The sequence below is a fragment of the Oryzias latipes genome, chromosome 2 (genome assembly GCF_053564925.1).
Source record: "Oryzias latipes strain Hd-rR chromosome 2, Olatipes_Hd-rR_3.1".
Classification (NCBI taxonomy): Eukaryota; Metazoa; Chordata; class Actinopteri; order Beloniformes; family Adrianichthyidae; genus Oryzias; species Oryzias latipes.
In genome coordinates this window covers 7,105,398-7,121,344 of record NC_136238.1, presented here as the reverse complement: position 1 = coordinate 7,121,344, position 15,947 = coordinate 7,105,398, and the positions used below count along the sequence as shown (strand labels likewise).

The following is a 15,947-nucleotide window of genomic DNA, read 5'->3' as shown; positions in this document are numbered from 1 at the left end:
CCCTACTGTTTTCTGCAGAAGACAACTTCAAAGCCTCTCCAGCTTCACCTCGCTCACCTTCTGTATGATCTCCTTTCACACATGTCAGGAATCCAACTTTCACAGAAAAAAAGGATCCAATCAAGAACGTGAGAGTCAAACTCATGCTTTGGCGCTTTAATGATCACCCATTCAATGTTAAAACAATAAAAATCTAAAACGATGAGTCTTTAAGGTTCCTCTGACGTCGACGGTTCCGAGAAAATGCGGCGTCGGAGGATGTCGGCCGCCTCCTCCTCACAGCGTAGATCCTGCTCCGTGACCTGCAGGGAGGGAAGGAGGAGAACCACGTCACCCCCAGTTATGAAAGAACCCAAACCAGCAACTCCACCTGGATGAATCCATGAGAAAAAACGCTTTCTTTCTGTCTTTAGAAAGTCTACAATCATAAAAAACTACTAATACATATTTGATCTGCTCCGGATTTTACAGCAATTTGAATATTTAAAGCTCAGAAATGTAGTTTTAAGATACATTTTCTTAAAAGATATATAGGAAACTGCTGCAAGAACATGTTAAGAACACCAATTTCACTGGAATGGGTCCAAATAAAAACCCTACTAGTGGGAGAAAGACTCACCAGGACTGGAGTGTATCCCAGGATCTTCAGGTGACGGATTTTGACGGCGAGGGAGCCGCGAAGGCGGGACGTCCCAAAGCAAAAGCCAGAATTTGGCACGTAGATGACCGCAGTTCTGAAACAAACATGGAGGAAGTTCCTTCACATCTAATGACGGAGCTGGAGTCAAATCAAACAGGAGGGAAAAAATAATCAGCCCGTATTTTTGATGATGATGATTTCTGAAATCGTCTATTTTACAGATTAATGAAGTACTTCATCGTTATGAATCAATTTATTGATACTTGAGGATTGATAATGATGTGAAACTGTGTTAATAAGGTATAAATATCTGATTTAAACCGGATAATTCATGGTAAGAAAACGGTCCGGTCCAACAGGGGTGGGATTCTAAAAGTTGGCTTCCTTGTTTGATCCGTCTTTGCATGGATGTAAAACTGTTGATTGTATTGTTTTGTCAGGCATCAGCCTGCTTGAAATAACCCCATTTCCATATCCAAATCCAAGTTTTAATTTCATTTTCAGCACAAGGGACGATCCTACTTTCCAAACAACCGACAAAGTCTGACGAGATTGAAAGTTTCCAAGAAGACGAATGCAAAAAAATAGTTTAATGCCTTCAAAATCTTTCAAAACACTTTAAAAATGTTTTCTGTTTCTGTGGACCCAACACATTAGCAGAAGTGATCCTAGGTTGTTGTTTACATAATTTTAGAACCTCGTTTATTAAATTAAGAACATTTTGAACTAAAGAAAAAAGGTAATTTTATCTGTTTTTTGTTCACTGGAGCCTCACAATACAAGGTGACCCTTTATTTTGAAATATTTAGATTTCAAAGTAAAGTTTTTGTGTATAAAAATTCCTGTTGTTGATTTCAGTTTTAAAAAAATACAGAGATAGAAGAAAGTCGATGCGAGTAAGGAGAAGCCAAACATCCGCTCCGCCTGCTTCGTCATCAAAGCGCCGTCTGCTGAGCTGCGTCATCTTTTACCTTTGACTGCTCTCTGCTGGCGTGGTTACCACGGCGTCTGAAAGGCAACGCACACAAACACAGATGCTGGCGTCACAGGAGGGAATGTTTACAGCGAGGAATCTAACATGTCAGGACTCTTTTTTCACCTATGGTGTAAAATTTCTCCAAAAGCACCGTCTCCTGGAGCGCCGCCTCGGCCCCGTCTCCCAGCGCGCTCCTCAGACTCCGGGACAGTCGCGGGTTCACCTCCGGACTGGGGTCGGGGTTCCCCAGAACGGACTCGGGAACGGAGAGGGGCAGAGGAAGAGGAGGACTGTCAAGACGAAGGCACAGGTCCACCGTCTGAAACATTTTCTCCCAGGCCCTGCGGAGGTTTGGATCTGAAGGGAAACCGAAACAATCAAAAGTGAACTCCACTCTTCCCTCCCACCCAGCTGCACATGACAAATTGATTTCAAAAAGATGATTTAAGCAGAAATAATCTCCATGGCAACCATATTGTTTTTTGGTCGCCTCGGGCCGACGAACAGCTCCATATAACTTTAAAAAGAATCTGCAAAAGTAAATTTTTGGATTTCCTTAGCAACTGAGGTTTTCTGCTGACCACGCCCACATTCTTAATGCAATCACGTCGCATGTTATGTCGTTTCGTTCAGCTTGAGCTGACGATTCACGCACTAGACTTTCATAAAATTTAGATGAAAAATGTGCGAGCAGCAGGAGAATTGTTCAGAAATCTACAAACAAGTAGCTTCCCAATGAAGTTCGAGGAGTTTGGAGGCGATAGATCGTGTTTAAATTCGCAGCTAGCTAGTAAAAGGGAGAAATTCAAGATGGCGGCCTCTTTCTGAGGTCAAAGGTCAACGAAAACGGTTGTGGTTTTAAAAATTTTGTGGAGATCGCTAGCAAAAGTTTTCACTTCCCGTATTGTGAGAAAATGAGAAAATCGCCAAATGTCACACTTTGACCACAAAGCGGCTGCCAAGTTGTAGGTCCTCTCGCCATCCCATAATAATTCCTTTGGATATTGCATTAGTGGATGTTTAGCACCTTTAACAGATTTGACCTCATCCATTTTTTGATGGTTTCTTCCGCTGTGATGTCATCGTTTTTAAGGAGGGGGGGGGGGGGGGGGGGGGTCGTTCACTATGTAAAAAAAAAAAAAATCATTTTAAGCGGGCGCTAGGCGTGGTCAGCATTTTGAGTTTGCTACACCGGTTAAATATTCGCTCAAAGTCGCAGAAAGATAAGTGAATTGCCAAAAAGCCTCTGGTCCGTCAGTCTGGGAAAAACCCAAAGCCGAGCTTCTGCGGACCGGCCCACCTGAAGAGGGACGCTCAGCCGCGCTCCTCTGCAGGAGCCGCTCCAGGAGCGCCGGCGGGAAATGACCCATCAGGCACAGACAGTACGCAGACTTTAACAACTCCAGCCCCGACATCCGGGGCAGATACGAGTCCAACGCACGGCTGACGCTCTCCAGAAACCTGCAGCGGAGAGATTTCTCTGTAAGTTCTCCCGTCAGGATGGAAACCTGTGTTTGGTTTGGGATTGTTTTCTTTAGAAAAACATACATCTTTAGAAAACTTTAGGCTTTTATGCTACATTTTTACACAATCAAAGCATCCAGGCACGACCGGTCACAGACGTACGGGTTTCTGCGATGCTGCAGGTCAAAGTTCAGGTAGGAGTACACCTTGACCACACACAGCAGATCTCGGAGAGTCAGGGCGTCCGGGTCGGCGATCACCTTCTCCGCGTAGGCCTCCATGAGGGCAGCGGGGGCGAAGGTGGCGTTCTCAAACGCAGACAGGAAGAGGAGCAACTAAGCACAAAAAAAAAACAGATTATTGAACAAATATACAGATGATTGGAAGAAAGGCAGAGGCAGGAGGGTTTTTTTTTTTTTTGGTCACCTGTTTGTTGCTCCAAAGGTCCAAATTGGAGGCGATGTAGTCAGAAATCCCCGTGAAGAGGACGGTGTCTCTGTAGGACAGCTCCCTACAGGACAGGAGGACTCGGTATAGCGGGTTGAATGGGATGCCGTGAAGGTCGTCTACCGAAGGCAGACGATAAAACAAGTTAAAAGAGAATCATGAGGACAAATAAAGGAACTTCTCCCTCTGTTTGTACCCAGGATTTTCTTGCTGCAGACCTGCAGGAGGGGTTTGGAATAGAAACCCATGGTCGCCATGGTAAAGATCATGTATTGGGCGTTAGGAAGGGTGAACTTGTGCGCCATCGACAAGGCTTTCAGCTGAAAAACGTTTGGAAAACGGTTTACAAGTCAGGACGATGAGTCCGTTGGAAAACGTAAGCTCACCTCCAGCTTTGATTTGAGCTCTTGTGGGGCATCTTTTCCCAGCAGGCGCATCATGGTCTGCAGAGCAACAACCCCCTTGATCCGGGGAAGCTGGACTTCAACCACCAACCTGCGACGCGGCGGCAAAACTCTGTGAGCTCTGAGAGTTAAACGGAGACTCCTGTGTTGCTGCGTTCCGTACCTCATGCCCTCTTTCAGCGCGTCGACGTTGGGACTGCTGTCCATCTGCTCCAAACAGGAGGCCAAAATGGACAAACTCTTCTCATCAAAGTCGTTCAGCTTTTCCTGTTGGTGGTAAAAACACCTCAAGTCAGACGCTAAAACAGCAGAACTGCACTCTGGGTTTGTCGACGGCTCACCTGGCAGGTACGCAGCAGAGTCTGGACCACACGACTGCGCTCAGGAACGCCCAGACTGACCGCGCTCAGGAGAGTGTAGGCCAAGTTGGCGTGGTGCATGCCCGCCGCAGATCCCATCGCTCGGTGGAGAAGCTTGTCAAACTCCGGGTGCTGGAACGTCAGCCGGAGCTCGTACCGCCGCTGCTCCTCCGACATCTTTTTGGTGGACGACCACATGTGGGCCAGGCAGTGGCTGACCTGCCGGACCGTGGGGGGGTGTTTACAGGTGAGGTCCAGCACGTCTGAAGGGGAGCTGCAGGACTGCAGGAGCTCCTGGAATCCAGCCCCCCTGTGCCTCTCATCTGAGGCCGTCCCGTCGGAGTCGGGCGGGGATGCGGAGTGTTCGGTTCCCTCCAGCTCCCTGCTGCGCCTGCCGCCGTCATGACAACGGAACCTAACAGTTCTACCCGCGTGCCAGGAAAGAGGCGCAGAACCCCAAGAGCTTTTGGTGCGCTGTTCATAAGATGATGCGACTTTACAGGGCGCAGATGCCAGGAAACGCCTCTGTTGCCATAGAAACGAGGGGCGACAGGCGCGCAGGGTCAACCTCATGAGCTCCCCTGTCACGAGGGCAGACATGCTGCTCTGTAGGACTACCACACTTGAAACATGACTCAGCAACATTTAACCAAAGTTATTTTAAACTCTCCATGCTTATGTTTGCGGCTCCGATTAAACAAATGTACCAGCAAAATGTTTCAGTTACAAAAATTTTGTATGAAGAAGTTCCAACATTTGAGCACTAACAAACAAGAAGGTCAAATAACTATTTGTGAGGCAAAATGACTCGTTTGTTTTAGCTTCTTTAAAAAATTTAAACCCACAAATTGTTAAATTAAAGTTAAAGTTATTTACCACATCAAATAACGCAGAAATAGGGGTAAATATTTGAAAATAAAAGCCGAAGTTAGCTTGCTCGTGCGCGTTTCTGTTTGGTCCGTCGTCGTAAAATGTCCCCTGACGCACAAGACTTCCTGACTCACCAAATAAAACAAAATACCACACTATAGTAAACCTTTTGAAAATCAAATATGACATTTTTATCAATGATTTTGATCCACAATACTATATAAAAGAAAAAAGAAAATATTTTTTTGAGCGCGCGGACACAATAAAACGTAACATCTCATGTTTCCTAGCAACCGACGCTTCCACATCGATGGCAAAATTTGTGGTGGCTGGTAAATAATAATAAAAGAAAACTAAGGAAAGATTTTTCTTTCTCTAATTCTTAAACAGGTTAATAGTTTTCACTCTTCTAGGTAAAGCAGATTGCCCCTTTTATGCTGAGGCGGAACGTTTGGCAGACACACTGCAACGATCTCTGCCGAACTTCAGGGCCCACAAAATCTGCGTTCTGCCTGATGAATGGGAGGTAGGGAAATACAATGATGACTTCAAATAAACCTGATTTTTTTGTGAATTTGCTTTAAATACATTAATGGATATGTTTGTGTTTTCTTGCTCCTAACAGGGATGGCTGGATGGCACCTGCAGCAAAAATGGATGGAAACATGAGGAGTCTCCTCTGGTTTGGAGAGAGCTGGTGGAACAGGGGGGGAAAGGTTTGCTTCTGGGGGGCTTGAGTGACTTCCTGAACCACTGTCAGGTAATGACTGTTATTTTTTGTTTCTTTTTTAATCTAAATTTGTCTTTTGGACTGAAACCAACTGCCATATTTAGGATTACTACGGCGTGTCATCAGACGTAAACCCAGACATGATGCTCAGTGTTGCAGCAGAGAACCTGGAGACACAGATCAAACTTCTCCAAGAGGAACAAGATCATCTCAATCTCGTTAAACCCATTCACGTGTGGATAACCGGGTGGGTTTCAAAGCCCAAAATGAACTGGTTTTAAACGTTTCAACTGACTGATTTGATGTCCTTGCAGGGCGGCCAGCCACACGTCCCGGATCTTGATTCCTAATTTGCTCTCTGCTGAGATTTTCCCCAAAGCTCCTGCTGTCAGCCTCCACCTCCTGGATCTGGATGAAAACGAGGAAGAACTGCAGAGGCTGAGAGAGGAGACCCAGAGCCTGGCTCTGAGCATGCTCCGTCGGGTATGCCACCGCTGGAGTTTTCATCTCTTTATTTTATTCCAAAGAAATAAAACCTGAGGCCTTTTCCAGGTGACGGTTCACACGGATCCGCAGCAAGCTTTCAGAGAAGCAGACGTCATCGTTCTCTTGGATGACACAAATGGAGGGAGGAGAGGAGAAGGAGAGGAGGAAGAAGAAGAGAAGCAGGAAGTGAAGAGTGTTTGTAATCGCTACAGAGAGTTTAGTCGACTCATTGACGCTAAGGCCAACAAGCAGGTGAAGGTGATCGTGTCCGGCGACTCCCACGTCAACTTGAGATGCTCGCTGCTCGTGGAGGGTGCACACTCCATCGACAGCCACCAGTTTGTTGCCGTGGCAACGCAGCTGGAAAACGAAGCCCGAGCTGTGGTGGCAGAGAAACTGGGAGTGAGGCCGACGGGTATTTATTTATTTATTTTTGGCTGGTTCATTTCCGCATTAGGTTCTTTTGAGAAAGTGTTGATCGACTCCTTAATCTCGTAGAGGTCACAGAGGTCATCGTGTGGGGGAACATCAGTGGCCTTTCCTATATCGACCTGCAGAGAGCAAAAGTCTTTAACTTTCAGGGACCAATCAAGGGGCCGGCCTTTTTTCCCCAACCCATCTCCAGGATTTTACCTGACAGGTTTGCCTCCACCATTCAGCTTCTTGTTCATCAGAAACAAACAAACAAACAAAGGGGTCACCTCTGTCGCAGGAAATGGTTGGAAACAAACTTGCAGGATCTGGTGCGTCGGCGGCGTGACGCCGTGACTTCGAGGACTGGTCAAGCGGCCTCCGCCTCCGCCGCCAGCGGGATCCTCCGAGTCCTGAAGGCTTGGCACGCAGGGGGAGGTCCAGACGAGATCATGTCTGCTGGGGTGCACTGCTCAGGTCAGGAGAGAAAGCCCAAAAGCCTGGAGGTTTGGTGGGCTGAGACGTGACTGCGTGTCCGCTTACAGGCCTTTTCAACCTCAGAGATGACATCATCTTCTCTGTTCCGGTCACGTTCGAAGGAGGGAAATGGTCCATGGTGTTGGATGTGACCGTCGGAGATGGGCTGATGAGGAGGCTGGAGCTCTGTGCGGACGAGCTGTGGCGAGTACGGCCTCCTTCACAAATGACCTGCACAGGCCACACAACCCCCCACACACACACACCCAGGGGCAATTTAGACTCTGCAATTACCCTATGAAGCATGTTTTTGGGACGGCGCCCGAGGAGAGCACGCAAACTCCGCACAGAACGAGTCGAGGGTTGATAAGAGAGAACTGCAATTAACAGGAGGAATTTCAAAATAAGTGCACGAGTTTCAAATCAAATTCAGTACAAAACTGGAGCTTATTATTTGCTCAAATAATCAAAAAGGAACAAAAACACGTAGATTATTAGAAATGTTGTAGTAAATGAGTCGTTATGCATCAGTTATTTTCTAACAAAATGAAAGTTTCAAACTGCATGTCTGAGTATTTCTTCATACAAATCACTGCGAATCAGGAGCAGATGAAAAAATGCAGTTTGGAAAAGATTGTGTTTGTGATGTAAAAATTACGCCGGGCGGGGGCCACCAGCTCCACGGTCCTAGCCCTAAGCAACAGGGAGGGGAAGGGGGGCGGTCCCACCCACAGCTCAGAGGTGAATTTCTGCAGAAACGACATCCCAGAATAATCCTAACTGAAAGACCACAGGGGGACACTTTAAAATAGAAGAAAAGGTGTCTCATTCTCACATTTTCTTTCTTTTATTCTTCAGGAGAAACAACATGAACTGGAAAGCCAAGGAGAAAAACGTGACTGAAGAGAGATTTCTTTCAGTTTGCTCTTTTATTCTTTCACATTTAAAGATGCAGTTTTCCAGTTTTTTGACAGCAGATCTTTCCCCCCTTTTTTTAAATTTTTTTTTTTTTTAAAACTCTTTAGAACAGAATCGTCAGACCTAAAAGTTCAAACTGAGCACTTTATGGAAAAAGAAGACATTAGAAAATATATTCCTTCTTTTTTAACTCCAACAGCTCCTTCAGTATGTTTTTATATTTATATATATATATATATATACTGCATCGCTCAAGAATCTGTCTTTTAGCATAAAACACACCATAACATACACAAACTAGTCTGTTAATATTGTTTTTGAATGGGACTTTGTCACCGACATCTATTATTTCCCCCTGTCACCCTTTTTTTTTTCTTTTTTGTAGTCCTTACAAATTGTGCAGAGCCGCTTTGTCGGCGGTGAACAAGAACTGGAACAGAGTGCCACTTTCACATGCAAAAAATACACTTTCCTGGGGGTTTTTTTGGGGTGGGAGGGGTTTCTACACTATACACAACAGGGGCAACAGGAGGAGGAGTTAGTACAAATACAGCGCACTACAACGGGGCGGTGAAGGGGTCTCTCTGTACAACCCATCCCCCGGAAACGTTGATGCTGAGGGGTTCAGGGGAAGAAGGGAGGTGGATTTTCCCGCCACCTCCCTGAACGTTTGGGTCGAAGGAGCCGACTTTCAGCCACGGAGGCATGCGCGCCGCATGCACGGATGATCGGGGGAGGGGGGGTTTCAGGTGGAGAACATAAAGCCCCGCCTTCTAGCTTCACGCGTAGGACACCGCCGGGACTTTCCCGTCCGTCTGGAATCGAGCTTCGTCCGGCAGATTTCCAAACTCTGGGAGTTTACACGTCAACCGGAGATCCTTTTGAGTCTGCCCCCCTTTTTTCTTTTAAACCTTGAATCCAGTTTCCTCTTCTGGCCTCTAAATTAAATAACTGTGGAATAAATTAGTATCTAGATAGAATTTTATCTCTTCATAAACATCTGAGGAAACGGAACAGATCAGGTGCTGAACGCCTCCTGGACACGGGTTTGGAGATTCACGTACAAATAAAAACAAAGGTGGCGGGGAAAGGAGGGAGGACGGCTACGACTGCGGCTGCTGAGGCGCGTCTGTAGCCCCGCCCCCCACCTGTCTGTCAGAGGAGCCGTCCAGCCCCTCGTCGGCCTGATCCAGTTCGCTTTGGTCCAAAAGCTCAAAGTCCTCGTCCTCGGTGGGAACTAGCGTGTCGTCTGGCAGATCCTCGCCGGCGCCGCGTTCCCCGGCGACCCCCTCCTCCGGGTCCTGGTCGGGACCGGGCGCTTCGTGAGGCGCTTCGGCCGGCAGGAACTCGGCCGAAGGGGGCTCCTCGCCGGAGCGCAGCAGGGCTGACAGAGTGTTCTGGACGACGGTGGAGATGGCCGTGCTCACGATCTCCTCGCTCAGCGCCTCCAGAGACTGCTGTGTGCTCAGGGCGACGGGGGGTCCCCTCGGCTCCGCCCCCTGAGGACGCGGCTCTGACGGCGCCCTGCCCTCCGCCCCGGACGCTCGAGCGTGTCCGTTAAAATGCGTGTTGACAAAGTGCAAGGGTGACGCCAGGTGCTGGATGAGGAGGCTGGCGGGGCTCAGCGGCTCCTCCGGCTGGGCGCCGGCGTGGCCCGCCTCCCCCTGACCCGGCCCGCGCAGGTTGAAGTGAAGCAGGGTGTGCTCGAGGGACGGGAACTCCTCGACTGACGGGAACTCTGGGAGGTCGCGCGGGTCCTCTGGGTCGCTGTGGAAACTCTGCTGCTCCACCTCTGCAACAGAAAAAGCCACCGACAGGTGAGGCCAGACAGGTGAGACCGCCTGCGGCGCAACGACAGGCGGCGCCACGCTTACCCTCCGACATGTCCACGAGCTGGGGGGTGGTTGCCCTGGAAACGGGGAAGCCGCCGCTCTCGAGTATGGACGCCTCTTCATCCGACAGCTCCGAGTCCGTGATGGCCATCGCCAGGGCCGTGGTTTTCACATCCACCTGGAAACAAGCACAAGCCCTTTCAAAATAAAAGGCACCAACAGGAAATAATCCCCTTTGCTGTTTTTGTCAAACTCCTTTTTTCATTTAAACTGGATGCGGCACAAAATTAAACACCTTTTCCTGCAGAAACATAAATTAACTACAAAAACAAAATATTTTATTGCCCTATTACACTCAATATAATACAATCATTTTCTTATTTTCTACTTTCTTCACCCTTAAGCTTTCATAAACTCTAATATTGTCAATACTGGACTCTACCTGCTTCTAAAAGTCAAGACACACAAAAAAATAGATGAGAGCGTCATCACTTGGAGTAAAAAAAAAAAAGAGCTGAAGAAGAAACAGAAGTTCTTTTAAATGTCAGATTATCTGTTCCATTAAATATCAGGTAAAAAAAAAGGATTTTATTTTTTCCTGCTGTGGAAAAACACACTTAGACCTGCTAATATATTAAAAAAACACAGAGTAAAGTCTACAAAAAAAGGGTAGATTCAACTGAGAACCTGTGACAACATTTCAGAAAACAACCTGCCGTGCACGGTGGTGGTGTATTGATGATATGGGGCTGCTAGTGTCTAAATCTTAAATCTCTAATAGTTTAAAAGCTAATTAGATCGTGTTTTCTGAAGTATTTAATGAAACGATGGATTTCTACATACAACCGTGATATTTTAAGACTATTTCTAATGAAAGAAACGCGAAACAGAACATTTATCTGTCATTTATCTTCTAAGGACGTAATAAAAATCATTAAAAAAAGAGATTTATTTTCCCCATAAGTAACTGTAAAAACAAGGCAGCTCTGCATGTGTTTCACTGTAGCAACTATCATTTAACCATCTTGGCTTTGGTCTAAACGCAATTAAATTGAAACATTACTTAGGAAGTTTTAAACATTTAACACAAAAATGTCAACAAATTTACTCCTTTTTTATTTTATTTTAATCAGTTTAATCAAAAAAATAAAACAGGGAACATTTTAGTTGTTACCCATTTCCAACGCCTGACTGTAAGCAAGGGTTCGTTTCCCACAAACCTTTGCTTCTGTGTTTGTGTGTTTGTGTAGTGCAGGTGTGCGTTTGTACCGTAGGAGCAAAACAGGACAATTCCTCCTCGCTTTCACTCTCGCTTTCCGTTTCTGCACTGGGCTCGTCCCCGTCCTCCACCTCCTTCTTCACCTCTGTGGTGAACACACACACACACACACACACACACACACGGGAGAAATAAATGAAAGCTCCTCCCCACCGCCGGCGAGGAGGCGGGTCCCTCCTCCACGCCGCGCGACAAGCAGGAGAACTGCACCGGACGGGTTTGACATAACAGTCCAGAAAGAGACGGATCGCCAAAGAAAAGTCGATTTTAGGAGCTGAAATGTTGCCATGGCGATCAGGCGACCATTGAAGACGTTTCTGTAGTGTTATCGTGTGTTTGACCCCGCCTGTAGGGGGCAGAAAGGATCCAAACAAACTGCTAAAGTCAGATTTACTGAGTCAGACCGAGACTGAAACAGACGGAGGCTAAAATAACCGCTCATCACTAAAAGAACAAAGGAGGTCAGCCACAGGGAGGTCCCTGGTTAGGGGCAGGAAACGTTCACCAAAACCCCAAAACAAAACATCTAAAAGGCCAACTTAGGACGGCAGAGTCAGAAGTAAGAGGCAGTGTCAATGATTCAGCATCTATTAATGTTCTGGAAACTGAGTCCTAAACAAGATGGTTTAAAAGGAACAATTTAAGTGGCTTTTAAGCTTAATAAATAACACACAAAAAAAACTTTATTGATACAAAAATGGGGGAAATGACTGTTACCAACAGAAAAAGCAGCAGCAAATGAACAAAACGACCATGTACACAGAATAAACATCACATTTTAGAAACAAATATTTTCTCTTCTAGCTGATTACACACAATAACAAAAAATAAAGGGTACATGTGGATTAATTCACAGATTATCTGTGGATTGAACGCCACTAAACCCGACCCATAGGACGCTTTGGGACACTCACTCCGCTTGTCGTGCTTGCGGTGCTCCGTGCTCATGCTGTAGTCCAGTTTCATCAGGATGGGCTCCAGGCCCGTGTACATCCTCTGGATCAGCTCGTGGTAAACCACCAACGGCCAGAGCAGAACACTCAGAACTGTGGAACCGAGAGGAGAACAACGTCAGCACCCGGCATCCTTTAAACGCTTTAGAAACTGTTAGAAAAATCAGCTCAGGACAGGTTTTAGCTGTCCTCCTTTTCTTTTTTTTACTGTATCGAACAGCCAGGCCGTCCCGTCACTGATAAGAACTACAGAAATCTTTCAGAAGAACTGAGATGCGTCTTATTTTGAAAATCACATGAAAATGAGCCTACATGGAGTGTGGTTTAAAAAAAGATCCTAACATGTGTAAATATTGATTAAGATTTGATGTTGATTTGGAGAAGTTTTTCCTCTGATTTGTAAAAATGGAATAAAAGGCCAAATGAGGGTTTTCTTTTTTAATAGAACATCATTTTAACAGCAAAAACTCAATTTGAGCTCAGATTATCTTTCAGGGCAAACAGATTCATCGTGTTTTGTTTTTAAATTAATCTCGCATTTTACGTTCCTGAACAGATTCCAGGCGTTTTTTGATTTGCTGTAGGATAATCCCTCATGTCCTCTTGACAGGTTTCCACAACTTTATTTGATTGAATCTTCATCTGTGAAATGTTTGCAATAGTTCTAAATGTTCCTAGATTTCCATGAAAAAAAGTTTTCTTTCGGAATCGGGCGACAACTTCAGCCTCATCTGACTTTTAAGGTGTGGCGGATAAATACTACAAGACAAAATGATACCTTCATAAAACGACATATCATAATAACAAATGTAAATTCACAGTGAACACAAATGGATTAACATTTGTCGACGTGTGCGAGAACAGCCTAAGTACAGATTTCTTTTATTTTGAAGTCGTCTCTTGTTTCCTGTTTTGCTCCTTTCTCCCCAAAGAAACTTTCGAAATATACGTTTGTTTTTCATGAACTTTGCAAGCTTTGTGTTTGTCATTTAGCAGTTGGAGCAGCTGCTTTAAGAAGGTAACGGATGCATTTAAGAACAACTCGACACGCGTCAAGAGTTGGTCACAGGCGGATGTGGAGGACGAAAGCTGCTAGTTTTCCAAAATAAAACTTCCTTCCGAATTAGGAATTAAACAAAACAGAAAAAATGCTGCCTTAAATGACTCACCTATAATGTAGGAGATCATGATTCCAGGTACGTAATGTCCAACCACAGCAAACACAAAGGAGCCGCTGCACATCATCACACAGAACTGGGGAAACACGTTTTGTTTTTTTAATTTAAAAAACAGCATCACACTATAGGGTTTATGTCCGGTGTGTTTTTTTTCCGTGCCTTTCTGTGGTTCTGTCGTTTGTACTGCAGCATCTCCTGCAGATACATGCAGCTGGTCAGGTAGCTCTCGGCCAAGTGGTGGCTGAGCTCAGGAACGCTGAGTAGATGCTGCTCAGAACTCAGGCTTTCACTGGATACAGGAAAAAAGAAACACAAAACATCAACTTTAGCATGTTTGAAGCCACAAAAACAACTAAAAAAATCAGATGTGCAGATAATGTAAAAAGAATCCACACAGGAAGTTGGGAATATGTATGAATGATGTACACACCTTCGTATAGGACGAGCCTCGACATGCTGAACTGCAGACAATAAACCCCAAAGAATCAGACATTTAGCTTTTCAAAACCCTACACACGTTACACACGTTTAGCTAATAAAGGTTTAAAGATTTTGAATGTTAAAAATGGACTGTTTTCTCAAAGTTCAGAGGTGAACCAGACTTCCACAGAACAAAAAATCGTCTGCTCCTCCTGTGATGCAGACTTGAATGTTCTGCAGGTGAGCTTTAGTTACCTGTAACGGTGGGAAACTTGGACTTCCACCTTTCCAGCAGCATCAGTCCCAGCAGAGAGACGCTGAGGACGAAGAGCGGCCGAAGGGAGGTGGAGGACAGGAGCCTGTGGACAAGAACCGGGAAATAAAACCAGAGTTTCCTATTAGAGGCCAGAAACACTTGGAAAACCAGAGTTTCCAACTGTCTTAGAGCCAAACATGTTGGAAAACAAGAGTTTCCAGCTGTTTTAGAGCCACAAACCCTTGGAAAACCAGCTTCAAGCTATTTTAGAGCCAAATCTAATGGAAAACCAGAGTTCCCAACGGTTTTAGAGCCAGAAAACGCGGAAAACCAGTTTCCAGCTATTTTAGAGCCAAATCGGTTGGAAACTCCGAGTTTCCAGATATTTTAGAGCCAAATCTGTTGGAAAACCCAGAGTTTCCAGATGTTTTAGAGCCAGATCTGTTGGAAAACCAGCTGTTTTAGAGCCAGAAAACAAGGAAAACCAGAGTTTCTAGCTGTTTAAGAGCCAAAAGCACTTGGAAAACCAGAGTTTCTAGCTGTTTAAGAGCCAAAAGCACTTGGAAAACCAGAGTTTCCAACTGTATCTGAGTCTAAAACCAAATTATGCAAGAGGAAGAACAGCTGGAATGACTGAGTAAACTAAGGCTGAGTCAGGAAAACCAGGTTTCGGGAGCTCATGATGACTGTTTTACTTGGATCGTACCACTTTGAGTCGTTGAGTGAAAATCGTTTTTGATCAAACTTACTCAATGTTTTGTCAAATTTTGTTATCATTGCCACAACAAACGTTTAATTAAATTACGATGACAGCACATTAGCGAACACGAACTGGCACTTTTATAGAGGAATTACTCGTTTTTTTCCCCTTGGTTTTGTTTCTGATGGTTACATTTAAACAGGCTGGTAAGCTAGGTTAGCATCAGGCTAAAGACGTGGGATTAGCTAAATTATCCTGACATCTATTCGTAATAATATGCTAGCTGGAGTTAGCCACGAAGCTAATGCAGAGATGACGGGACGAAAAGCGGATTCGGCTTTTACCAGAACAGTGTGTTGAGCGTGAGGACAGCGGAGATGCTGTACAGCGGCCTCTCCCAGACCAATAGCCTCTGCGCCCATTGCAGCAGGGAGTCGTACGGCGACAGCCAAGCCTGAAGACGCTCCTGCAGGCGCTGGAGCTCCGGGTCTCCGTCCCCGCCGGCCTGCTCCGACGCCCTGGCGGTGAAAAAATCCTCCAGGCCGACTGAAGAGGAGGGAACCAAGGGGCGACTTGTGGTCTCCTCTCCGCTTGCCATGTTTGCCCACACTTTGTTATGTTGTTTTGGAGATCACGGGGTGTAAGGAAAGCTGAGCGTCAAGTCCGATTGGTTTTATTAAACTGAAGCTTCCGGTTGGGCATTTCAAAATAAAACAAACTACATGGCAAACTTGTACGCAGCTTCGATGTTATTTACAGTGGCTACAATATTAACACTAAAATAAATCGTTTTAAAATATTTTGGACACTATAATAAAAGAATGTAAAATATTGCTAATGATATCAAAGACGAAAGCAGCATAGATAAATAAATTACAAAAATCAAAACAAACTGTCAAGTACTGAGCGTGTTTTTGGATATTTTATTTTGAAAGTAACATCTACTTTCGCCTACGATTTCCGCTAACTTAATGACCGTGCAAATGTGGCCGGCGATCCCCATCGTCATAATGGATTTAAAAAAAAATGAGGAGTCACGTGACTCCTTGTTTACAGTACAGCGAGTCTCCATGTACCACCAAGTGGTTAGATTTGGTATTGCGATTTACGTAAAAATAGGAAATTTGTTTTTTAAATTAGGAAATTT

At 45.4% G+C, this 15,947-nt stretch overlaps 3 protein-coding genes across 10 annotated transcripts; 1 reads left to right on the top strand and 2 right to left on the bottom strand.

Moving 5' to 3' along the window:
* Window positions 1–141: 141 nt before the first annotated feature.
* fastkd2 (FAST kinase domains 2) lies at window positions 142–5,275 on the bottom strand. The gene is made up of 11 exons (XM_004066717.5): window positions 4,273–5,275; window positions 4,095–4,198; window positions 3,914–4,022; window positions 3,724–3,847; window positions 3,507–3,646; window positions 3,243–3,415; window positions 2,917–3,077; window positions 1,740–1,973; window positions 1,612–1,648; window positions 620–734; window positions 142–302 (listed from the first exon to the last, which is right to left on the bottom strand). Exons 1-11 carry the CDS (start codon window positions 4,933–4,935, stop codon window positions 210–212), a joined length of 1,953 nt encoding a protein of 650 aa, XP_004066765.1. The 5' UTR covers window positions 4,936–5,275; the 3' UTR covers window positions 142–209.
* Window positions 4,762–8,378, top strand: mdh1b (malate dehydrogenase 1B, NAD (soluble)). Of its 8 annotated transcripts, none has more exons than XM_020709088.3 (10): window positions 4,762–4,898; window positions 5,574–5,686; window positions 5,786–5,876; window positions 5,995–6,137; window positions 6,205–6,373; window positions 6,443–6,791; window positions 6,875–7,016; window positions 7,089–7,264; window positions 7,333–7,468; window positions 8,123–8,378. In XM_020709088.3, the coding sequence occupies exons 2-10, from the start codon at window positions 5,595–5,597 to the stop codon at window positions 8,277–8,279; spliced, it is 1,455 nt and encodes a 484-aa protein (XP_020564747.2). In that variant the 5' UTR covers window positions 4,762–4,898; window positions 5,574–5,594; the 3' UTR covers window positions 8,280–8,378. The 8 variants fall into 8 exon arrangements, with proteins under 8 accessions (XP_020564747.2, XP_078787782.1, XP_078787794.1 ...); XM_078931656.1 differs by having other exon boundaries at window positions 5,786–5,920; window positions 7,387–7,468; XM_078931668.1 differs by having other exon boundaries at window positions 5,786–5,920; window positions 7,387–7,472.
* On the bottom strand, window positions 8,175–15,487 carry retreg2 (reticulophagy regulator family member 2). The gene is made up of 9 exons (XM_004066718.5): window positions 15,145–15,487; window positions 14,100–14,203; window positions 13,855–13,885; window positions 13,584–13,713; window positions 13,416–13,500; window positions 12,208–12,339; window positions 11,284–11,378; window positions 10,057–10,192; window positions 8,175–9,974 (listed from the first exon to the last, which is right to left on the bottom strand). Exons 1-9 carry the CDS (start codon window positions 15,396–15,398, stop codon window positions 9,286–9,288), a joined length of 1,656 nt encoding a protein of 551 aa, XP_004066766.2. The 5' UTR covers window positions 15,399–15,487; the 3' UTR covers window positions 8,175–9,285.
* Between the last annotated feature and the right edge of the window lie 460 nt (window positions 15,488–15,947).

Excerpts from the sequence above, each read along its gene's own strand:
- retreg2 (XM_004066718.5), bottom strand. The coding sequence starts at position 15,398 with ATGGCAAGCGGAGAGGAGACCACAAGTCGCCCCTTGGTTCCCTCCTCT. Across the intron at positions 14,204-15,144 it reads ACGCTCAACACACTGTTCTG|GCTCCTGTCCTCCACCTCCC; the intron begins GTAAAAGCCGAA and ends TCTTGTCCACAG. Across the intron at positions 13,886-14,099 it reads CAAGTTTCCCACCGTTACAG|TTCAGCATGTCGAGGCTCGT; the intron begins GTAACTAAAGCT and ends TATTGTCTGCAG.
- mdh1b (XM_078931648.1), top strand. The coding sequence starts at position 4,862 with ATGAGCTCCCCTGTCACGAGGGCAGACATGCTGCTCT. Across the intron at positions 6,138-6,204 it reads ATTCACGTGTGGATAACCGG|GGCGGCCAGCCACACGTCCC; the intron begins GTGGGTTTCAAA and ends ATGTCCTTGCAG. Across the intron at positions 7,469-8,122 it reads CTCTGTGCGGACGAGCTGTG|GAGAAACAACATGAACTGGA; the intron begins GCGAGTACGGCC and ends TTTATTCTTCAG.
- fastkd2 (XM_004066717.5), bottom strand. The coding sequence starts at position 4,935 with ATGTTGCTGAGTCATGTTTCAAGTGTGGTAGTCCTACAGAGCAGCATG. Across the intron at positions 3,078-3,242 it reads CTGCAGCATCGCAGAAACCC|GTTTCTGGAGAGCGTCAGCC; the intron begins GTACGTCTGTGA and ends TCTCCGCTGCAG. Across the intron at positions 303-619 it reads TGGGATACACTCCAGTCCTG|GTCACGGAGCAGGATCTACG; the intron begins GTGAGTCTTTCT and ends CCCTCCCTGCAG.